General features: G+C 37.0%; 2 protein-coding genes and 1 long non-coding RNA gene across 4 annotated transcripts; 2 read left to right on the top strand and 1 right to left on the bottom strand.

Moving 5' to 3' along the window:
• Positions 1–674: 674 nt before the first annotated feature.
• LOC131778987 (uncharacterized) lies at positions 675–12,617 on the bottom strand. 2 transcript variants are annotated; one of them, XM_059095490.2, is made up of 12 exons: positions 12,308–12,617; positions 10,278–10,335; positions 9,250–9,324; positions 8,619–8,738; positions 8,223–8,314; positions 7,681–7,743; positions 6,941–7,001; positions 6,573–6,614; positions 6,255–6,353; positions 5,475–5,558; positions 4,122–4,369; positions 675–2,605 (listed from the first exon to the last, which is right to left on the bottom strand). In XM_059095490.2, the coding sequence occupies exons 1-12, from the start codon at positions 12,485–12,487 to the stop codon at positions 2,393–2,395; spliced, it is 1,335 nt and encodes a 444-aa protein (XP_058951473.2). In that variant the 5' UTR covers positions 12,488–12,617; the 3' UTR covers positions 675–2,392. The 2 variants fall into 2 exon arrangements, with proteins under 2 accessions (XP_058951473.2, XP_058951474.2); XM_059095491.2 differs by having other exon boundaries at positions 5,475–5,537; positions 12,308–12,616.
• LOC136282828 (uncharacterized) lies at positions 4,749–12,048 on the top strand. The gene is made up of 4 exons (XR_010718461.1): positions 4,749–4,982; positions 10,722–10,902; positions 11,167–11,281; positions 11,670–12,048. It is a non-coding gene; the product is annotated as an uncharacterized lncRNA (long non-coding RNA).
• Positions 12,599–24,039, top strand: LOC131778986 (uncharacterized). Its single transcript, XM_059095489.2, has 17 exons — positions 12,599–12,656; positions 13,035–13,109; positions 13,743–14,684; positions 15,927–15,981; positions 16,185–16,244; positions 17,111–17,248; positions 17,479–17,573; positions 17,871–17,936; positions 18,771–18,849; positions 19,429–19,467; positions 19,708–19,836; positions 19,930–19,974; positions 20,063–20,107; positions 20,196–20,240; positions 20,334–20,378; positions 20,746–20,996; positions 22,176–24,039. The coding sequence occupies exons 3-17, from the start codon at positions 14,484–14,486 to the stop codon at positions 22,386–22,388; spliced, it is 1,506 nt and encodes a 501-aa protein (XP_058951472.1). The 5' UTR covers positions 12,599–12,656; positions 13,035–13,109; positions 13,743–14,483; the 3' UTR covers positions 22,389–24,039.
• The last annotated feature ends 8 nt before the right edge of the window (positions 24,040–24,047 follow it).

Genomic DNA, 24,047 nt, shown 5'->3' with positions numbered 1-24,047 from the left:
GAAAATTAACTTGAAGCGTCTTTGGTACTTTTCTGTGTCTGTTTAAAATTAGTTTTGGTTTCTATAGCAGCGAAAGTTAACACTCTTAATGCACTTTGTTATACTTATTTACGTTTCCTTTAAACCTTTAAACCCTAAGAGTGACCAGCGTCCAATTTCTCCTTACAATAATACTGCTGAATAATTTTGTAACATCGTAAGAGTAAAGGAAATGATTTCCAACTTTAGAAGCTTTGGTTATTACACGAATTCTCTTTGTCAATACCAAAGGAAACGTGTAGCAAGAGTATGAAAAACATGGACACTGATTTTATGGTGTAAAGGATTAAGACGGCCACAATCCTTGTCAAAACGCTTAGGAACGCTGTTAAAAAACACGAACAAACTTCATACTTCCTCTCCTCTTTCGACATTTTTTGGCATTTCTATCTGTCTTGTCATCATCTGGGTCCATCTGACATCATGTAACATCCTTGGTTCATCAGGGGTCAACTTCAAAAGTTGTAAAGGTTTTTCCTTTAATTGATCTTCCAACAACGGGGCAGAAGGTGGGGGGGGGGAGGGGGGGGAGAGGTTCAACAAAAAGCAACTCGCCTCAAAACGTCGTTTCATGCTTCAACCACACCCCTCCTAAAAGGATATAGAAAACGGTTAAATACTAGTGGCCAACCTAATACAGCTTCATTGTTGATGAAATTTTTATTCCAAAAAGTCCTGTTACTTAATAGTCATTGACATGATAGAAATATCAACTTACTGATAAAAAAGCAATGGTTCCTGTCTGCGCTTTTACATACAGTACATAATCTGACTATTTTCAGACGCATCTTTAAAATGAAATGCGAGTTAATCTGCTTCTACAGTTCTGATTTGATCATGAATGAAGGCTGAATGAAACGGAATCGCAACTATGAACCAAAACCTAACTGTTCGCATGTCAATGATAAGCGCAGAGGAATAAAAGAGAAAAAGAAAAATGACAAAAATAAAATAAAAAACGATCAAAGAAGCCTGATTCTTTCCACAAAATCATATCGACTTGCTCATGCCTCCCGTCCGAAATACAAATATCTTGAAAATCATATATGCTGTGATCTATTATTATTACTAATATATAATTCTTAATCTGACTAATTTACATCCTTAACGCAAGCTTCAAATTGTACCAAACATTATTTCCTATGGTAATGTGCGTTATTTTTCAATAGCATGAAAATCATGTCACTCGCTCGCTGTTATCCTTTAATTTTACGTTTTCCTTTTTTCCTCTCACCTAAACGTTGTGTTATGATTTTCATCCCGTTATTAACATTTCACATACCCACTAACGTGATTTCCATATCCGGCTGTGAGCAAGCCCTTATAATCAGCGCTGCAGGGTGCGCTACTGGGAGGGGTTTTCCGGGGGTCTGGCACTAACAATTATCAGTACAAGACTCCTTGCAGACTTGCGCTGCAGGGATCTAGCACTAGCAATTATCAGTACAAGACCCTTTACAGACTTCTCTTTCCCGAGGTGCTGATAGATAGGGTATGCTCGCAGGTTATGATTTCCGGGGCACTGGTAACCATTCCACTCTGATTTCTACCAGATTTAGAATATTTCAAGGCTTGCATATTAGCCGAGGATAAAAAATAAACTACATCTAAATGAGACCACCATTAAATATAATATAAATAAGCTAATAAGAGATAAATATTTTAAATCCTGGAATTTAAAACGCTTAATCTTTTTTATCAAACCATTAGCTGCAGTAAGTATGTTTCCTTATCCTTTGTACCATCACGGAATATATGATTTGCCTTCTTTTCTTCTAAATGCAACACACGAGCTGTACCAGCTGAAGTATCTCACGGCTAAACTAACTACTTAACTTCCGGTAAGGTAAACTTTACGGAGATTCTTTAAGGTCAGGCAGGAGACGATAATACAAAAATAGTTAAATCAATGGCTTTTTATAGGTCACTCCTTAGGCTATTTAACCCTTTCACTCCCAAGATCCAAACAGTAATTCTCCCTAATGCCTGACACAAGTTTTCTTAAAAACTCGACACAAGAATTTGGTTTTACAGCAAGATAGCACCCCCCTACTGATAAGCTTGTTTGTTCTCATAACACTGTTTCAAGATAACGTATTGCAGGTAAGGAAAAGTCACTCGTTGGTCAACTATGGGAATTTAAGGATTTAGGCCGCAGGAGATACCTTTTAAATATTCTTTGTTCAGCAACAAAGGTCCTCTAATGGCAACTTAGTGAGGACTCATTCTTGTGTTGGAGGTGGGGGGTTAAGGAAAGTGAAAGTGGAAGGGGAAAAGCAATTAGGCTGCGGAAAAGGTCATACACTCCAATAATTTTGCCACAGATCTAAGCTTGCAAGATTTCAGGCATTTTCTATATTGCTAATATCTTTGGTCTGTCGTTAAGACGCTTTAAGATTTCCAAAGCATCATCGGGCCACTTGTAGCTAACTTTGGCCCAGAGTGGAAGTGGTCCTGAAGTCAAGGGCATGTCGGGTGGGGTTATACAAACCATCTTCGAAGCTGAGCGATTATGTGTGTATAGGTCTCGGAGTACTTCCAGCTCAATCCAAACGCGGTTGGTGTCCTGAAAAGACAAGGTAGTGTTTGTACGTAGTGAGTTGTCGTCACGGCTTACTAGGCAATCTAGAACGGTAGATTACCATTTTCTTCGACCTGTCTAGTAAACTGTATGTCACGACTCTTACCGACCCACACTACTGACTGGGACTCAGTGCAATGCCTAACCTACAGAACCAACTAAAGGAAAAGTCTGTCTGTCAGAAATACGGATTTTTTAGTGTTTTAGCCGCCATAATTCGAGGAAGCTTGTATTGAGAGTCGTGAAGGCTTTGCCGTTCATTCATCAACCTGACCGAGTGGCACCAAAGGCGAGTGACGTGTCAGCAGATGATTGGCTATATCAACACACGTGAAAAAATACTATATTTTTCCACGTATGTTGTTACGGCTTTTCTCTAGGCCGGAAATCTCTGTATAACACCGCAGTTTATGTGTTAATATGATGTGTTTGACATCGCCAATCAGCTGCTGCTACGTCACTCGCCTTTGAGCCACTCGGCCTCGGTTGATGAATGAACGGTAAAGCCCTCACGATTTTCAATCCAAGGTAGTTTGTCAGAAGTTTCTCGGATTATGGCGGCTAAAAAACTAAAAAATCCGTATCGCTCACAGACAGTGACGCTCAAACTTTCCCAGAAGGGGAAGAAAACCAATACACGAAATTATAATAAACTTAGAATATAACGCGTGCTGTTATTGGTATTATTATTCAATATAGGAGAATTTTGTAAATTGAAAATTACGCCCATTGTTGTTTTTGTAATCATGACTCAACGCATTTTTCCATCTTGGGCCTTAGCGCTAACGCACCGTACGATTTCGATTCTTTTATGTTCACTCATTGATGAAGTCGGCTTTTCTTGTAACCAAAGGGCTATTGTGTTTATATGATAAACAAAATAATACATGGTTGCTTGTAGATATGGAATTTCTCCTCTCGCGTTCAACTCGACATCTCACTCGTTCGCCACGCTCTCTCGTGAGCTATCGAGTTGAACACTTGAAGTGAAATTCCACATCTACGCGCGCTCATGTATTATTCTTAATGTATCATTAGTCTCTCATACGTAAATCTTACCAAAATGTACCTCCGTGAAGCCAGGTTTTTATTTTGTTAATAAATTAAACAGCTTTTCAACATTGTAAAAGTACACCGTGATGCACCATAGAGCCCTATACGAAGGTAACGGAAGTGGGGTAAATTAAGTTCGTTTTCCCACCCACGTGTTGAAACATACTGAAATATTACAATTTGAATTTGCACACCAATGTGGAGATTTGATTAGAGGAGAAATTTACGACGCCTAATCGCCCCAGAAAAGTTAATATGGCCTCATGACAGAATTTTAACCCCCCCGCTCCTTTCGTCCTTTCGCCTAAGTTTTCAATCATCCAAGGAAACTAAGATAACGAACTCCCGTCCTAAAATCAACGGAGAAGGAACCACTGAGCGAAAAAGGAAAACTGAAGATGGCCGAGAACAAACGAGCATCCCAAAAGGAGAAGTACCATGTATTTACCTGAGACTGGAAGCCATCACACCCATCCAGAGCGAGGTTTATCAAACCAGGTGACAAGAAAACCAGCACCTTCTTAGCTTTTCTAATTTGGCTTTCTCCCCAACGCGTAGGACCCTGGGAAGTTATTTCTGTAGACACCATAACGTCCATGATGACATTATAACCGTTCTGGCGAAAGTAGTTCACAATTGAGGCCACTTCGTTTCGAAAAGCGTCACTCTCTGGATAATAACAGGTGTAGTATAGCTCTGTTAAAAAAAAAATATATATATAAAAAAGGGAGAACATAATTGGTAACACTTCCTACTTAATCTTTTTCACCATCCTGATACATGTTTTAGGCTTTAAAGAAATCCTCAGGGAGCGGCAAAAGAATCCCTTACATTCCTTGCATTTCGTGTGGCCTAAGTCTAAAATATGATATATTTCACACGTGAGAAGCTTTCAAGACTGGCTGCGGTAGCCCAAATATCGCCATTCCTAGTAAACTGAAGGTTGAGGAAACATTGTAACACTCTGAGTTCAGGTGATCAGTTCGTGGACAAAAAAGCGCGGGAAATACATGCCGCGGCTGCCATTTCGCGCACCACCGAAGCGCACATACGAAGCTACTGGTCATCAGGTCATCGTGTATCTTTGCCTTTTGTGGTTTTAGACGACGATATGCATATTATTTTCTTAACAAGGTTATTTCTTTTGGCAGTACAAAGGAAAGGAAGCGAAAAAGATGAAAATTCTTTTCACAATGAAGAATTTGCTGGGAAGAAATCGTAAATTATGGCCATGTGTGTCTTTTGTCGTGCACAGTCTTCATGGAGGACTTTCCAGATTCTTTCGCGGGTAGATCTAAGGTTTTATCAGGTAAGGGCCTCAGAGTATGATAGAGCTTCAACTTACAGCTGTAGGTGAAAGACAGGATGGTTGTTACGTTTTGGAATAAGTAACTCAGTGTAAAATCAGAGAACCAGCGTTTGTACGATTTATCATCTCAACTGCGTAAGCTTATCTTTCTTAAGTAAGGGATTATCCATTGGGAAAAGCTGCAGTCGCTCGCACGAAAATACATTTTGCATATAAGACTTGTTGAAACACACGATGAACAAGCACCAAAGATTAAGGAAAAAAATAGAAAAAAAGAGGAGAGATGTTAGTGATGTTGTAATATTTGCTTCCTAACCGCCATCTTGGAACCTTCTACGTTATAGGGTCAAACAAACGCTTCCGGAATCCCAGTAATTCATTGTTTACAAATGCACGTGTATTATCGACCTATAAACCTACATCATTATAACAATAATCTTAATCAAATATAGTTAGGAAGAATATCCACTACGAAATATCCGATAAGCCCACCTTTTTCGTCTTTTTTCTCTTCTGGTCTCGGGGGCGCTGGTGGAGGCATACGAGGGGTGCTTCCTTTAAAAATCAGGAGAAACACTAAATCAAAATTTGACCAAAAATAAATGATAGAGATGGTTAATAATAATAATAATAATAATAATAATGAGAATGATGATGTTAGTGAGAAGTTCAAATATAGAGTAATAATAATAACAACAGGCTCAGAGATCATAACCATCAAAACATGTTTATAACAACAGGTCAATACGTTGATGATACAAAGTAAACCAGCCCATTGTAACAATGAGAGTATTGAAGTCCTGAATTGGCTATCAACAGAAATATTGTTATCATTACTCAAAATTGATGTTGAAATTTTGAAATGGTCATGAGACAATGTTGATACTAAGTTAAGCGTTAGTGTAAATAGTAACAAAATAAACTAAGACAATGAAATGGAAATAACCGCTCTGCTAATTATCTTATCTACACCAACAATAATTCCTGCGTACCTATATAAAGTAAATATGAACTGGTAACTGTAAACGTTATGCACTATAAGGCATGAGGCCTATGTAAGGAAGAAAATTTTGCTCTGCCATACTCAAACTCATTACTTACATTCAACTAATAATATTTATTGAATATATTTATTAAATATATTAATATTTATGAACAACACTAACTGTGTCTGGGGGAAGATTGTGTAAGTGAGTGAGTGACACTAGAAGAATTAATCTGAATATATGTGACTTCGTATACCAATTACATCATAAGAAGTTCAGCAATTACCTCGGCATGGCCTTTTCTTGACTAGAGCAAACAACAGCAAAAGCATAACCACTCCTGCTGCTATTCCTCCTACTATAGAGCTTACAAGTTTAACTGTGTCTGTAACAACAAACCACACAAGAAAAGTTAGGTGTCTCATAAAAACCATGAAATTAAGTGCAAATTGAAGATATTCTGCCAAATTCAGCTAATTATGAGCATGCTGAAATTTGAAAAGGGAGACCTAGGGGTCACATGTTCATTACTTATGGGGTCCAGAGGTTTACAAGAATAATGTGCTTGTAACAGATTTGGATCTAAAATATCAGCATGGCTTACCTTTTTTAGCTTCAGTAGGCATAGGAATTTTGCGTGGAGGGGCTGTAAATACACCAGAAAGATTCAATATTAAGGGTAGGAATACAAAGTTCTGCTTGAAAAGCCATATATTTACATATATACTTATCCAGTTAGAATTTGCTAGGTTGTCTAAATTTACCTAAGCTGGCATTCATCATAATCATGGCAAAAACAAAGCTATCAAGATGCATGCACAATTTCATGCTAATAAAAAGAAATGAAAACAAAAAGAGGTACAATGCACTTCTTCTATTCACTAATTGTTTTTTAACCTTATTCACTTTTTAAAAATTGACATGTTGTGCTTCAAGACTTCCAAGCTGATAAGCAAAAAAATAGATTCTCACCATATGGAGAAAATGTTTCCAGAGATACAGAAGCTTTTTTGGAAAACGGGAAGGTCACAACCTAAAGACAGCAAACAAAAATGAGCTAGCAATTTCGCTTCTCTTATCACTCATTTTCATCATCATACTAAAATGTTATTTGGTTTTGTTAACAATGGCAAATGAAAAGAAAACCCAAGTAAAACAAAATTACTGGTATTATCAGTAGCAACAGCATTACCAATGTAACAAAATTTTAGAATCAATGACTGAGGAACAATGACTGGGTGGGTCCTTTTAAACTTCCCATCCACCCATACATTTCATGGTCATTTTGAGCAAATAACACCATGCATATTCCTAAAAACAGAAAATCTGACGAGGTGAAGAAGCTCTGATCCTAATGGAGAGTGCACATGAAAATAAAAAAACGTGAAATCATGTGGCTTTGTTTAAGATCCCTTTAAATTTCTTCAGCCAGAATATGGGAATACCTTAAATATATTTCTTCAAAGTGTATATATAGGAAGACAGAGATTGTGAGCATAAGTTATCTCTCAAAAACCAAGTGAAAACAACCTCAAGGGATAGCCTTACAACAGAAAGGTACTGCTGGGTGTTTGAAAAAGACCAAACCATATTACATGTACCTTTTTATTTGGAAAAGTTAAACATCAGCTTTGCTCCTCATATCATTCTTAATGATAATGTCACAAATTAAATAATAATACAAATTGCTAATTGATTTAGGTCATACATACAGCAGCAAAAAGATAATCAGGCTTTTCCCATTGAGCCAGTGGCACTGAATAATCTGTTTGGTTCTAAGGTTTTCAGATCATGCAAAACATATATCAATAATAAGACCTGCTAAGGTCCAGTATATTAAGATATGATACAGGGGGATTAAAAATAAACTATACTATACATAGTCCACCCTATGGCCAAATTATGATGAGTTCCTTTCTACCCCGATCAAAACCTGTAAAAAGCAACTACATGAATTATCAATCAACATGTTTATTTTCCTAAATTGTTATGATAATCACCATGGAAAAAACATTTTTGATCAAGATGCAAATGACTATGATGACATTAATGATTACCCTATTACACACCATTGAATTAAAGTTGTTGTTTACCACTCAGGCACTGTCTTCTCAAATTGATGGGGTCATGTTAAAACCATAACCATGTTGTATACTCATGATTAATTTAACATTATCTTGCAATATGAAGCCTGTGTCTAAAGAAACTAAAATTTTCCCCTTTTGGAAAAAAACAATAAATTTGGAAACCTGACCTTTGGAATAATTTTGCACTTGGCTGTTTTGTCATCACTACATCTATCACAACGAACTTTGTAGATAAATGCATAAGCTGACCAGTTATAATCTGTCAAGAAAACAATGATTTAATTTTCTTTAGTCTGAGCAAAGAGATCTGAAATTAAGAAGTGTTTATTCAACTAAAATGTGTCTAATGTTACCAAAGTACTGAACCTCAAACTTCAACACCACATACAATAAATCAAGGTGGGAATTATTTGTTGTTCCTCATTGTACAATTAGGGGTAATTTATAAGTAATCTTAATACAGCAATCTTTTCCAATTGGTGTTTCCTCAAGATCTTCATTCAACATCTTCTTTCTGATTAATTACTAGCAACTACTGAAGCATGGCAGAACCATTTCACTACCTGTTTTGAAAGAATTCTTTTTCTCCCACACAACATCAATATCCTTTTCTTTGAATTCTACTGAACGTATCTTAACAGGAAGTGGTTTGTTTCTTGACTGTACAGCAGAGGTCATGCACTCTGTTGATAAATTTCCAAAAGAAATATACATATTTTCTAAATATCAACACAAACAGTTATTTAATATGTGTACCTTAAGAAGTAAAAATGTTTCCACAAATCAGTTTCCATTTTAACATGATTTAGGGAGGCACTTCTGTTACATATAGTGGAAAATTTGCTTATCCAAAAGAACTTTCATAAACCTCTTTTATAAGTTACTGTATTATAATTTTGTCAATAGTTAATGTGCTATAGTGATGTTAATCCCTCCCTTCTCATCAAATTCTGTTTTTCCTTTCTTTTTCATAAGTTAAAGCTTAAATCAGACTTACTAAGGTATGTACCAATTTTCTGCTAACTGGCTGGTTCAAATTATTTGCAGAATGTGCACTGATTTATTGTAGTCTTTAGGTGTTGCATTTCCACCTTTCATCTTATGGCACACCAGATATGGTCTTGAAAACACTATAAACATCCTACTACATGTACATTCTAAATGTTGGATCCTTGCTTTTTTACTTCAACTTACCATTTTGGTACTCTGCACTTCTCTGTTGCCTGATGGAAGAACTATCTCTTTTTTTCCTATTTTTGTGCATTGTGTCTAAAATTGAATTTAATAGAGACACATTGGGTGGAAATAGATTTTAATTAATTTGTAGACACCCACAACAAAGGATGTTACCTACTACTGGGACACTTCAAGGTTACAAACAGAAATGTAACTTTTGAAATGAAACTTGAAACTTTTCCAAAGAGCACATCAAAACTATAAAACTCCAAACTGCCCTTACTCATATGAAGTTTGTTTAAGGACTACAAAAGGATCCCAGTGTTAAATTGAATTTGTTTGCCCATTCATTTTTGAATTTCTACACTGAACCTACAGATACCTAGTACATGTACTAAATAAACCATTAAAAAGATGACAACTGTCAATATTGCTTGATGTCTATAATTATCAGGTGACTCCCATGGGAAATGTGAAATCTACTCAGATTACCTATTTGACCCAATAACATTTCTGGGAATGCACCAAACTGAAAATTATTATTTCATGATGTAGGGCCGAAAGACTCTTGTAAATAAATTGTTTTGTAAAAGCATCTTTGCCTATCCTTGTGTATCCACTCTTACCTACTTTTAACCATGGGTGGCTTGTTCAGAACATCTTCAGGTTTGTGTTACACTTAGCCAAATAAAAGGATTGGTACTGAATTTTCTTTAAAGACTTTCAAATCTGATACCAGTTTTCACATTTATCCTGGGTTATCTTAGCCTAGCTTTAAACAACCTGGCCCATGACAACACAACAAAAGAAAAGAAAAAATCAAGACCAATTGTTAAACCCATTCCTGATTATACTTTCATAACTGTTCAAACAACTGGCCAAAGTAGAATCACACATGGTAGGTCAGGCATATTACATTATGCTTTATTACAACACCATCTTGCACCACCAAATAAGATGTTTGCATTTCAGGCTTACCTGCATAATGTACATCTGACTGAAATTAGTAAGCAGCTAAATGTACATAATCTACATGTATATTTTACCTCTGTGTGAAGGTAATTTTTCCTGGCATCTTGCAACACATTCCTCCAAAGAAATCACCTGGCAAAACAAAAGTTAAACAGACCCAATGTTTAACACAAATTTGTCAGATCTCTTTTTTCCCAGGTTTCAACGTTCAGTCAACCTGTCATTGAATGCTACTTTATTAGTCCAGTTTGGCTGACATTTAATATGATGCTCATAGTTATTGTAAATAGATGAAGATATTGCATGAGTCAGTTTTTTTAAATAATTTTCTGTGAAGACTTTGACAACTCATTCATGATATCTTTACCTCCTATAGATGTATATCATTGGTAAGAGATTGGAAAAAGAAACTGTTAAAAAAATGATGGTATATATTGAGCTAACAACCTGTGATGCTGCAATAACTCTGTTTTTGATGAGTTATTACTATACCAAATTAAAATTGCTGTTTAACATAGGTTTCTTGGGAGGAGCAAGGACTCATATTTCACAGAGCCACTGATTATTAGCCCAATGTTAAGATAAGCAAGGGCAAGTGCAATAAACTGAATGTGTGATGACTCATATGCAGACCAAGTGATTAAAAACCACAACAGGACACAATCATATGGCACAGAGTGTATTTTATGCTGCTAAAAAGTAAGGAAATGTTGACATGGGCCATAAAAAGTCATGTTTCCATTCTATTGATAAATGAGGACATTAGTGTAGTAAGTACTACGAGTGCTAAGAATATGATGCACTTGATGAAGAACACACTTCACGCCCAGTTCAAACATCGAACCTTATTAAGTTTATTAAGTTTCCACACTCCTTTCTAGTACCTTCATCAAGGGTGATCTAAATGCTGCAACAAGAGGTCCTTCTATACGATCGCTAATTAGTTGCCTTTTTTCTCATGAGGTGTGAATAGGCGTCAGGAAGTAAGCTGCCTTCATCACAATTCAAAGGAGCATGGGCAGAGTTAATATGCCAAGCTTCCAAACAAAGGCGCTGGTGGTAACGCCGATTAGTGGTGGTAATTTTAGACTAATCCCACCCAATTGTACAGATAGGCATGTGTGCTCTGATAAAACTGACTATGCTATCTTGAAAAAGAAAACCGCTTTTTGATGCTCTTTCAAGCAAGTACCAAACATGTTGTCACAGTCATTGCAAGGAATAGAATAAATGGCGTCAGTTCATTGTTCTATCGTGACAGGATCCTTAGATTTGGCAAAAATATGCCCCAAAGTCTGAAAGGGTTTTTGAGCAACTTTAACACTGTGGCCATTCAAAATTCTCATGGTGGGTTCTGTAACACCCTGAATGTAAGGAATAACAGCAAAACCAGTCACTGGTTCCCTTTCATCAGGGGTGCTACTAGTTGTAACTGGTTTTTTTTAACTTCTATTTACTTTCCTTAGGTAATCTCTCTAATGATGGACAAGAAAAGAAGCTATGAAACTGAAAGGGGGTGTACAAGTTTTACATGCATCTGTCGGCACTGAAAAAGAAAAATTACGAGAAGTGGACAAACAAAACGCATTTGTTTCGCTTATTTAGTAATTTCACATACTTAGAGTTCGGCGATTAGGCCATTGTCTTATTCAACGATCAAAATAATCCACTAATAATCCACTAAAAACTTTACCTTAGAAACGAGGTCAAAAGGCGTCAAAATACCTTCTTGTCATCTTACTGCGAGCTTTACATGTACTCGTATTTACATCCTGTTTCTGTTCGAACACGGATCCTTCGCATGGTTGTACGTGGGTGTTAACTATCGAATCTAGTTTAAAGCCATACGGCTATCCTTTAAAATGTTAACACAGTTTTAAAATTCGTAAAACAAAGGAGTTTTTCGCTAGACGTGATATGCGGGAAATGAAGAAATCAGAAGGTGTAAAACGTTGGTTACCGAAAGTTTTCTTCACTTTGCATAGGTCACGACATTCCCAATTAAAGCATTCGTAGCTGCGTTTATTGAAGCATGTCTTCTTAAGAATTCAACCAGATATTGATTCTTTAATTTAAGCACTTCGAATGATTTTTATCTCCCTACCTTGCTGACAACTGAGGCACAACGAAGATGACATGGAGACGGTGGATCTCGTTTCGATCGCAAGAGTCTACCGTGCAAAGATGCATACTTCCCTGAAGAAAGCGTTGCTGCGCCAAGAAAATAAATAACGGTTAGAAAAGCAGAAAACCTCTTGGAAATCGTCTGCAAACCATTCGGCATTGCTTTCTGGACTGTGGTTACATTTTTCACTGGGCATCAAGGGATATTCATAGTTATTTAACGTCCAGCTCAGGACGATCCTTCAGTTAAGTTGACGGATGGAGTACTGTATTTGCGTATTATGGTGCACATGCCCTCACTCGGACAATCGTCAGAAAAGTAAACAAAGGTCTGTCGACGGGAAGTCGCAATAATCGATTTGCGTAATATCCATCACAAAAAAATAATACCTCGTCATATTTCGTTTTCTATCGTTTGTGACCCTTATTTTGATTTCAGCTTAAATAAACATACCTCACGAAAATTATTCGCTATTCAAATTTCAAGTCCTTTTGCTGCGAGAGCAGATGGATATCAAGTTCAGTAATCATACGTGTCAGTTTAACATGCAAATCGTTTTGCTTTGCTTTACATGTTTTATTATTTTTTCGTATTCGTGATGTCAGCCGGACCAAGTTAAGTTATCTGCTAAACAATGAGTAGAAAAAAGAAAACAATTTGGTAGACGAGAAGAAAACTTTCACTTTTTATCGTTCTCTTCTTGAAGAAAAGGAAAGACGTAAAAAGGGGAGAAGGAAAAGAGAGCAGGAAGAAGGAGAGAAGACAGAAATAGGAAGGAAAGGTGAGGATGATTAGAGAAAATTAACTTGAAGGGTCTTTGGTACTTTTCTGTTTTTGTTTAAAATTGGTTTTGGTTTTTATAGCAGCGAAAGTTGACACTCTTAATCCACTTTCCTTTAAACCTTTAAACCCTAAGAGTGACCAGCGTCCAATTTCTCCTTACAATAATACTGCTGAATAATAATTTTTTAACATCGTAAGAGTAAAGGAAATGATTGCCAACCTTAGAGCTTTGGTTGTTACACGAATTCTCTCTGTCAATACCAAAGGAAACGTGTAGCAGGAGTATGGAGAATATGGACACTGATTTTATGGTGTAAAGGATTAAGACGGCCATAGTCCTTGTCGAAACGCCTAGGAACGCTGTTAAAAAACACAAACAAACTGCTTCATACTTCCTGTCCTCTTTCGGCATTTCCTTTTCGGCATTTCATTTCCGGCATTTCTATCTGTCTTGTCATCATCTGGGTCATCTGGGTCCATCTGATATCATGTGCCATCCTTCAGGCAATATAACGATCAGTTGATCGTAAGCCTATGAGGTAGCCTTTTCCGTCTCCTCTGAGGCCACCCTTCTCTTCGTCGTTTACAAAAGAATTAGTTTCCTTCATTGCACTTGTGGGTTGGCTTCTAGATCTGGAACGTGTCAAAAGGCTGGAACTGGGAGGCATTCCAAGCCACACAACTCGTGACTATCAAGATCCCCACCCTTTGTGTTTCGGCCATGTACGCTGGTCGATAAGAACGCTGTAATTTTTGGTGGCCAACTGACGACATTGGAAATCTCTGTGTGACGACTCACTTCTGACTCGCATCTGACTCGCATGAGGTCAAACTTCCATTATATATTGTATGAAAAGGAAAGAACTGGATGTGGAACAGCTATTAGAAAACATTAACCGCGTTTATTAAGCCTGACCATGGCAGCCCGCACTCGTCAAGGAACTCTGTAGTTTTGCTTTATATGCAATGCTTTAGATGCGTGACCAGAAAATCTCATACGACTGCATGACTAGCTAGTTTAACTTCAATCAAGTCATTTGGAGCGAAACTGCAACAGAGAAACTCACATCAGCGAGCTACAAAGTTGGAGCGATTTGGAGTTACCAGTAGATACGACATAATTTTTTGAATATTTATGCTCTAAATGTACCCTTGTTGACAAAGGAAGCAATCACTGAGAGGAAAATTATCCACCTGAGTGACTAGAGGCCAAAGTTCATCGATGTCTTTCAATTCTAGTTGAATGTTATGAACACGTGACTGATGCAGACTTGCCCATCCGGTATTGCTCTAGCGGAGGGCTGAAAGGAAGAGTAATATTTTAATCAGTTTCGGTATTCTTGTCTTGGAGATTCTATGAACTGCTTTGACAATGATTCTCTCTTGTTGCCGGTTGATCAGTTTACTAGTTGCATTTAACTTGATTGGGACTGAACACGCAGAAACAAACCTAGATAGTTTGTGTCTTCGTGAAGAATTGAAATCGAGTACTTTAAGAGCAGCGACTTTGTCAACTGACACAGTCTGCTGTCGACGATGCAGGTCGATCATACAAGACCAGGAGAATCGAGGGGTAAGTACAGAAATTAAACTTTTCAATATATGGTTGGGAATTTCATGCCCAAATAAACTTTGTGGGGCCATTGGATTACTTTACTCGACGCCGGGAGTTTGATGAACAGCCTAGCTCTAATGCATCATCACTCAATATTTTAAAACCCCTCATAAAAACGTTTCGTGAATCACGTCTCAGCGAAAACTGCGGCTACCAGCTTTCTCATTTTTTTACACCAATTTCCAGTAGGTTTAAGCTAATTTACTAAATCTCAACTGATTTGTTTTAATCGTGTTTACAGTAAAATTTTCGCCATTTGATTTTCTTCTTTGAAAGGAGAGACTCCCTGTGGAAGAAGTTGTTAGGGAAATTTCACATTTTGATTTTTTTCGTTGACCCCATGTAGTGTCAATGTATACTTGTTTTCATATTTTTTTTGCCCGTTTTCGCGTCAAAGCTCCAACGTGTCTGGAGCACGTAGCGTCTTTTCAATAGTGGACAAAAATCAAAATTCAATTCCGTTATATTATCGCCATTTCATGTGTCGTCCCATTCAATAAGTCGTTTACACTTTTTTAATTGCACGTGTTGGCGTTACCAGGGTATCCATAGAAAAAAAAAACACATTATGTTAACACAAACGCACAAAGAGGAAAGGGCATGGACTCGGTCAACACACTTGTGCGTCCTGTGGCTTATATATTTTTATAACAAAATACTATGCAGAGTGTAACATTTTTCAGCCTGTTGTGTTCAGATAACCCTGAAGATAAAATGACACTAGGCAGTCAACAGGCATATTGGCTGTGCGTGGCGTGACGATGTCGGCTTCGACACGTGTCGTTAAATTGCACGTGGCGCTCAATTATAAGCTTCTCTTGGTTGAGTGGTAATAGTCTGGAAGAGTATGATAATAGACGCCTTTTATATTCTAGGTAATGTAAAATTAAAAGCACATCTGAGATCTATGTTACTAAGTCCAAGATGTTTTTATGATTAATTATGCTTTTATGAAGAGATTCATTTAAGTTGAAATAAAATTTTTTTCTTATTTTCAATATAGATTCGTGATCTCCTTTTTCTTAGCTATCTTTGATCGTCTTGAATCATCTTTTCGACAGGGAGGGAAAAAAATCAAAGAATGTTTCCGATGGTGTAAGGTCATCTAACTGATAAGTTAACAGTTGCACATTTGTCCAATTGAATTTTTAAAGAGACATTGAGTGGCTAGTTTCTGACACAAATGCACCTTTCTTGTAGAATATTGCATTTAAAAAGTGTATCCAGCATTGCAAGCAGCAAAGGGATGTCAAAGGTAAAAGGTTTAAATGTCTTTCGTGGATCGATTCGGTGATGCTAGTTAGTTTTTTTTTTGTTTTGTTTTTTCATTGAACAAGTTTCATCTGATAACATCATGTTGCATTTAACGTATTGGATGATCGCGGTGTGGATCAATAGATGTAATCAGAATCCAGTAACTAACGTTTTTTTTGTCTTTTGACATTGTCCTTTTCCTAGATAATGAGGTCCTTGCACGATCTAAAGGAAGAGAACGACGTTCTTCCCTGCAATATGAAAGTAAGCGATGTGTTTAGAAGCTATTCATAAGTGCTGTTACCAAAAAGAAAAAAAATTTAACCTTTTTTTTTAATCAATTAGCACCATTTGTGCGTATTTAGTTAACAATCGAACGAAATTTTTTAGCCGAGAAGTTTGTCAGCTTGTACTCGTTAGGCGTAACTTCATGGTCTCTTCGCGAGGGACGCTGGGTTGCTTTCTAATTAATTCAAATGGATCAAATGCGTGTATTGGCACCACTCAGCGACGCCCTGTCGCTCATAAGAGATAGTGAAAATAAGGTTTGTTCAACTATTCAGATGGTGCTTTCAATATATATCAACAAAGGATCGGTCTGTGCTTTTTGTTATGCGTATATCGAGTTGCGGATGTACGCTAAAAGGCCGGAGAGCAGGAGGGAAGGTTAGAAGTTGCTCGAAGTGCAATAAAGAGCAAGTCTAGTTTCTTTTAAAAGGTAACATTGATGCCTTCTTCATAAAACAGGCTTTGTTTGTGATCATCTATATCAATGTTCGTTACCTGTGCTCTTCTTTTTTTTCGGCTTGCTGGCTAAGAAGTCAATTCCAAGTGGAAAGAACAATCCTTCTTCGCTTTCTCTAGCTTTCATTGACTATCGAAACGTTTAGCCAAAGGAAGTCGCTGCTAAACTTGACTGGAACTTCAACTCGCCATGCAACCGCAACTGCAACTCCCTTCGCCATGTTAGCTATGTACGGCCGCGCACATGTAGATATGGCAATGATGGGTTGAAATAAATAACGTAGGACAAGCGCGAGAGCTATGTGACAACAACATTACGCAAATATCGTGGAAATTACGGGAAACTCACTGCAGCGTTTCGTTATTAACATTTCATTTTCTTTCAGCGTGTCGCGGTCTGAAGGATCCTACAGCTCCTTCTCCTTGTTTGCCAGAGAAGATGAAGGTTGAATTCCGCACAATTTCGTCGGATACTTATGGTTACAACATCATTTGGGAGCCTATATCGGAATTTCTTTTTGAAGGTAACACTTGTCATGAAATTGAGACACTTTCTTTTGAATACACGTCAGACACTAAAAAGTACAAAGATGCTGCAAATGAGCTATATTTTTACAGATTTGGTCCCTTTTTCTCTGCTTTAAATGGACTTTTGTTGAATAATGATCTTCATTATTGTCCAGATCTTACAGTAAGGGGCGAAAACCAAACATAGCTTCTTATTTGGTATCATGGTGTTTTTTTTTTGTTTCAGTCCACAACAGGACGTGGACTCATTACTCGCTTATGTACGAATTTGAGAACGATCCATCGCCTGATAAAAAAGTGAATTGTCTGCTCGTACCAAAGGTTAGTGAAAGTAAAAATTGTCCTGTAAGCCTCCTATATGCATAGGAAACCTACTAATCGAGTATTCCATAATAATTGCTTGAAATATGAACGACAGTTCAGTTCAAGAAATTGGGATGGCACCTTCGTAGGCAAACAATGTTTTGAAAGAAAGAAAAAGGTTCCATTGTGTGTAACACCTGATTTTTAGCGGCTGCTTATGTGAAGAGTTGCTTTGTATAATTGTAAATGTATTCAAGATTTGCATGTGCCTTGCAGTAATTATAATTAATGCAAAGTGGGATGTTCCAATTTCAGAATAACACCAACTATACCCTGATATATCATTCTGCAAACTTTAAACCAGATGCTCTCCGTTATGCGGTATGTTCAATACTTTCCGTAATTAGTTTAACTAAACTGGCATTTTGATTGGCGCTTATTAATGATCGATTAGTGGACAGACTTATGGATGATGTCATCATGAACAACTTTTGTCTTCTTTTTTATTGGAAGAAGATAGATTCCATGAGTTTGTTCATCAGTTGAACACAGATTAAGTCAAAATGTAATAAGAACATCCGTGATCCACTCGGCTGTACTTCTCGTGCCATTTTTGATTCAACACATTGTGACGACATCAGTGACCTATTACGAAACCAATGCGAGTTGCAATATGGAATCTATATTTTTAACTGATGTATTTACATATTTCGGGCTTGTATACATTTAAGTAAGGGTTTCTGGATGGGTGAGGTAGTCGCGGTCGAACAATTGAAGGAAAAGTAGTTAAGTGGAGGCAACTAAGGGTAAGAAAAATTGGAGACAAGTTCTTTCTATTTTGACAACCCCTGTTTCCTGCTAGGCGCCAGTTCTGTCACATTCTATGTAATCTGGTTGCTGCTATGATAAACGAACATATCTCTTACTGTTCTTCGATTTCCGTCGAATGGAATAGTACAGATAATAGTTGCAAGTATTAATAATGAAAGGTTATACTACTCGAAAGGGAAGTAGGAATGTCAAGCTTAAACGAGAGGATTTCATCCTAAAAGCCTGATAATAAACTTTGTTTCGAATTTTGCTGTTACAAGTTAAGGGGAATATCAAGTTGTTAGCTATCAGTTATTTGGGAAAAAAAGCCGAACTGGTAAAAATATCTAGCTTTGTAACTGCTGGAATAATAGTTCAGTTCCATGTATTGATGTTGGTTTGTAGGTTGTTTCCTATCCATTCAGAAGCACATTCTCGGGAGAAAGCGCAATCAATTTGTCAGAGTTTGATCCCCTAAGACCAAGTAAGCCTTTCTATTCCAATATTTCGTTTAACGCGCATCATGTTAAAGATGTTGATTGTAGCTGTCTGTATACATTAGACGTAGTGAGTATTTTTTCTTAAATATGGGGTTTTAATTTTAAATCCTGGAGCTGTGTCTGGTCTTTCTTTGGACAGATAAACCTCCTTGGGTTTGACCTCCTTCCCTCAGAATCAAAATTAACAGAATGTCTTGCCAGCAAAACATGTTTTTTAAACCGGGTTTAACTGAATGAAAAGCAGAAACAGGGTACTGAAAAACTGGATTTTCCATAGGATTCAAGTAGTCGCCAACTTGTATTTTCAATGTGCTAAATATTAATTCAACAAACATTGGTTTAAGCAGGCTTCATAAATAAAAAAAAAATTGTAAGCCGTGTTAAACAAAACAGATTATCAAAATACATTCCGCGTCAAATACGACCCGGCTTTGGTTCCCCTTAATTCCCGCGATTTGTTATCAAAACACATAAACATTCCTGGGTGGGTGTCAAACGAGTATTATACGGTAAGAAGATGATGTTTCCCATTATTTATTTGCAATTTTAATTTTTTTTCTTAGCATTCATCCCAACGTTCGATCCCATATTTCCCACAGAAGGTAAGTCATTCACCCCGGATTCCTTCAAACATCAGAATAATTAACATTGATTGTAGAGCCGGTTAAGGCGAGAAATAGGTTTTTGCTAGTTTTATTAGTTCCAGAAAGGTTATTAACAAGTATAATTAAGCAGGTCTGAAATTTAACTGGCTTGTATCCTCTGCAGGACAACATTCCTGTTCTTACCAACGGAAATTTGAATTTCCTGAATTGTTTCCTTATTGTTTTGTTTTCGTTAAGGAACTGAGAAGTCTTCAGCCTTGGCATGGCCTATCATAGGGGGGGCCTTCGCAGGCCTGGTACTTATTTTTGCAATGATGTGGGCCTTTATGTGGCGAAAGAAAACATTGCGACCGTTCTATCGTCGAGGTAATATTGTTACGGGGTTTCATTTTTCTTTAGTTCGAGTTCATTGAATTCATTGAAATGTTATTTACTAAAGAGTTTTAATTTGTCCAATAGATTCTCAACTGCAAGAAATTAATCCCAAAACAGACATCAGTGGAGGTGAAGTGACTGCGTTTGCAAATTGAAATTTTTTTCATGTTCGTTTGTTAAATGTTATTTACTTTGAAGTTTTTAACTATTCTCACAGATCTTCATCTGCCTGAAGTTTATACCAGAGAAAACATCAGCAGAGGTGATATATCTGCAGTTGAAAATTGCTTTTTTTTCACTTTGTATTTGTAAAATGTTATTAACTTAAAATTCCTCAACTTTTCCGACAGATCCCCAACTGCAGGAAGTTATTACTAAGGCAAACATAGCTAGAGGTATTGATTATGTCTGTATTTGAAAATGAAATTTTTGTTACCGTGTTTTTGTTGAAATGTTATTGACTTAAAAATCTTCAACTTTTCATATAGATCCGCAGCTGTCAGAAGTTATTACCAAGACAAACAACATTGGAGGTAAAATGAATGCATTTGAAAACTGTGGTTTTGTTAAACAATTTCGTCATGAATATGGAAGCGATCCTCACCGTTATGAACACTGCTTAAGCAGTAGTAAGCCTGAAAAAAAATTCAGGCCTTTACGGAATTTGAACCTATGACCTCTGCGACACGGTGCAGCGCTCTACCAACTGAGCTAACGAGCCAACTGGAAGCTGGTTACTACTTCTTAAGTAGCGTTCATAAATGCGAAGATCGCTTCCATATTCACTTCCTTATCCGCAGATCACATTTATGATTTTCATATATTTACAGTCACAACTTCCATAGTTAAGGAGTCGGTTTTTCCATAAGTGATAACGTTGGGTTCCACTTTGCTTTATAGAACTGTACTACAGTTGTTACTACCCAGAGAATGAGAGTTTTCGTACCCAAGTGGCCTCAATTGTAAACTCCTTCCGGAAACAAGGATACAACGTCATAATGGACGCCATGGTAACAAACGAAATTAGCTCCCAGGGCCCACCGCGATGGGCAGAAAATCAGATTAAGAGAGCCAAGAAAGTGCTAGTTTTCTTATCTCCTGGTCTTTTGGAACTAGCTTCAAGTGATGGACGTGAGATAGAAAATTCGCAGGTTAGGAGCACATTTTAAATGTATCGCCATAACGATATGCACTGATTTTTGTTGTTGTTAACCAGTGCTCATCATCGGGTGACATAAAGACAGACGAAAGTTCGAACATAGTAAACGAACGAAAGAGAAAAGGGTACTTGGGAGACAAACAAATTAATTTAACGGGAAGGAATCATGCATGCAATCCTTAAAGGAAAGAAAAACTACAGAATTGTTTAAAGTAATTAGTGATAGTGAACAAGGTAACACGGCTATGAGAAAAAACGTGGTAAACACAAGCGGTTTTAGTCCATTTAGCTGTCCTTGAAACAATTAAAGGCGATTTTTTTTTTCCGAATTTATTTTTAAACGGTCAATAGTAAAGGCGTATTTTCTTTCACGTGTTCCGGTTTCATTTTTGAGCAAGTGCTTTTATGCCTGCTTGTCGACTTTCCCAACTTCCTTTTGCTATAACTTGTCACAGGTGACGTAATCAAAGAAAAAAGAAAGAAAGAAAGAGAAACGGAAAACATAAGACAATTCATCCATCAGTTATAAAGCAATAGACTCCACAACATAATAAAGAACCATTTTCTTTTCTATTAAAATCTCTTCTCCGAGCTAGGTTCATTGCAGTAGTTCTGACAGATTACTGTAGGCAACTTCACGACACGAAGTTGATGAGTTTTCTGTGACAAAGCTTTTAGAATCTCCTCACGCGAAACAGAAAGTTTTTGAGGTTCGAATCCATGTAAAAACACCTCAAATGTTTGTATTTTCCTTCAGTTGTTTGTGACCAATGTCTAATCATATTTCTTGGTATCAAGCGAAGTTCGATTATGAGCATTGAATTTGCTTTTCGGTTTTGAAGATTAAGAAGATATCTGAAACATGCTGGGATTCTCCTTAACTCCTCGGCCTTTTTTTCCTCCGGAATTTTCATTTACGACTAAACTTTTGTTGTGCCAAGAAAAAAGCACAACGTTTCGGTATCGCCATGGTTGATATTATTGTCGAGAGAAAGTATAGAAACATTTTTCTAAACATGCTTTAAACCTTAACGAAATAATTTTGTTTTTCATTGTTAAAGTACCCTTCCTTGTTTACCTAATATCGTTTTCATCGGCCAGACTTCAAATCGGAAATATGTTTTTATAATTCTGAAGGCCGTTATAGTTTCTTGTTTAATCTCTTCTCCAGGATATCAACCGCGTGTGGATTGAGTTGGAGGTTCTTCGAGATATTTACTCTCAAAACCGCTCAGCTTCAAAAATGGTGTGCATTGCTCTCCCAGATATGCCAGTCTCGTCTAAAGACTCTCCTGTCTGGCTGAAAGTGAGCTACAGGTGGCCAGTGGAATTCACCGAGATCCTGAAGCGATTAAACGACAGGCCATCGATCAAACCAGCGTAAATTATGTGTTGAGTTGCTATACAAACGTTACGACAGCCTTGTTTTTAAACATTTGTCCAGAGCCAGTTACAATCGGATAAAGTACGGCTGTGTCCGGAGGATCTTGATCTTCCCGATCATCTAGGTTTTAAGTGATCATCTGGGTGGTGTTTCCTTGAGATCTTTTGAATTTTTTTCCCTATAAGGTTGTAACGATCCGGTTAGGTATCTAGAAACTCCACGCTTTAATTAATCGCTTCTGCTTTCTTATGTAGTGTACGCAAATAGTTATTTGTAGGAGAAGGTATATTTCTGAGAATTGTTCGTGCATTGGTTTACACAAGTTTATGTCAAAACCGATGTTTGGAAGTGAGAGGCTACATTTCGAGTAAAAGTATTAACGGCAATAATCTCGTAGTGAAACTAATAATTTTATGTAAATTAATTCATATTTCATTTATAGTCTTCGAAAAAATTTTTTTATCCAAACGGAACTTAAATCCTAATATTAAAATGACGAAGGGCCAATGTCAACAAGAAAGAAGCGGTTTACGAGTTTCTTTGAGAAAACCTGAACTTTATATTTATACATAATTTTTCAATCTTGTGACACTATCTAAGAAATAATTTCCATATGTCCTCGATGATAAGGATATAAACATAAATCGTTGATCGCTAATTTATTTCTTATTTAATTGATGGTCACAATTTCTATTTTTGTTTGACGAACGAGGGTTGAGTACATTGAGACTTTCTATGATGGTTTAGGATGAAGGAGTTGCTCAATCAACGTCATTTTACACTATTGAATTGTTTCCCTTTGTCGATTTTTTTTCTTCTCTTCCTGATCATCTTTTGAACGATCACAAGTAAATAGCCAAGGGAGGCTGGAGGCTTTTTTCAATAGGATGCCTAATTTTTATAAGAAAAAGTGTTATTCATAGCCAAGCAAACCTGACTTCACCACGTATGCCTGTAGGACTCTATACGGACATTTAAAAGAAAGCATGCTGCCAACACTCTTTCAATTAGGCAATGGCTTCTTGATTTCATTGTAACTTTTAAAAACGGCAATAGATGGGTCTTTCATTTATAATGCAAATTTTTCAATGTTGTTTTGAACCAGGCTGCTCCAATTACCTGTAACTTGACTCAGGAAGTTGTGTTGATGACATTTATTTACAAGGGAAGTCGACATTGTTACCTTGATTTTACTAAGGCAGGCTGTTGTCTAGACTGATCCAAAAAGCTCTTTTTACCCCAACATATCCTGAAAGTATTTTGGTTAAATCATCGAACGACTTGAAAGATAAAAAAGCAGGTGAAATTGAGAAAAACAAAACAAAACAAAACAAAAACAGAGCGAACAAAGAGACATGCAACGGAAACGCCTGAAAAGGTTGCCAAGCTCTACGATTTACGTCACAGGATCCGTATGTCTCCCTTGCGTTACCAAGAGGGCTTTCGAACTGGACCAGTTTTGCCAAATCGTGATTTGAAACTATGACTTAAAATATTAAAAATAACAGCAGCGAAAGGGAATTTGTTTTTCAATTAGATTTCCTAAAATTTACAACCAGCATAGGTGCTTGGCGAGAAATGGAGTTATGAAATTCATTCCCAGTGCGGGTTTTTGAAAAACATATTGAGGGATAATCACTTAATAAATGGGCCTTAAAA

This window comes from Pocillopora verrucosa, chromosome 8 (genome assembly GCF_036669915.1).
Source record: "Pocillopora verrucosa isolate sample1 chromosome 8, ASM3666991v2, whole genome shotgun sequence".
Taxonomy (NCBI): Eukaryota; Metazoa; Cnidaria; class Anthozoa; order Scleractinia; family Pocilloporidae; genus Pocillopora; species Pocillopora verrucosa.
Note: the sequence above shows the minus strand (reverse complement) of the source record. Positions and strands in the feature narration are given on the sequence as shown.

Bases quoted from the DNA above. Each gene is read 5' to 3' on its own strand.
- LOC131778987 (XM_059095490.2), bottom strand. From the start codon at position 12,487: ATGCCGAATGGTTTGCAGACGATTTCCAAGAGGTTTTCTGCTTTTCTA. The intron at 7,744-8,222 runs GTCAGGTTTCCA...TGAAAACCTTAG, and splicing joins AGTGCAAAATTATTCCAAAG to AACCAAACAGATTATTCAGT. The intron at 6,354-6,572 runs GTAAGCCATGCT...TTGTTGTTACAG, and splicing joins GCCTACTGAAGCTAAAAAAG to ACACAGTTAAACTTGTAAGC.
- LOC131778986 (XM_059095489.2), top strand. From the start codon at position 14,484: ATGATTCTCTCTTGTTGCCGGTTGATCAGTTTACTAGTTGCATTTAAC. The intron at 14,685-15,926 runs GTAAGTACAGAA...CCTTTCTTGTAG, and splicing joins AAGACCAGGAGAATCGAGGG to AATATTGCATTTAAAAAGTG. The intron at 20,241-20,333 runs GTATTGATTATG...CTTTTCATATAG, and splicing joins TAAGGCAAACATAGCTAGAG to ATCCGCAGCTGTCAGAAGTT.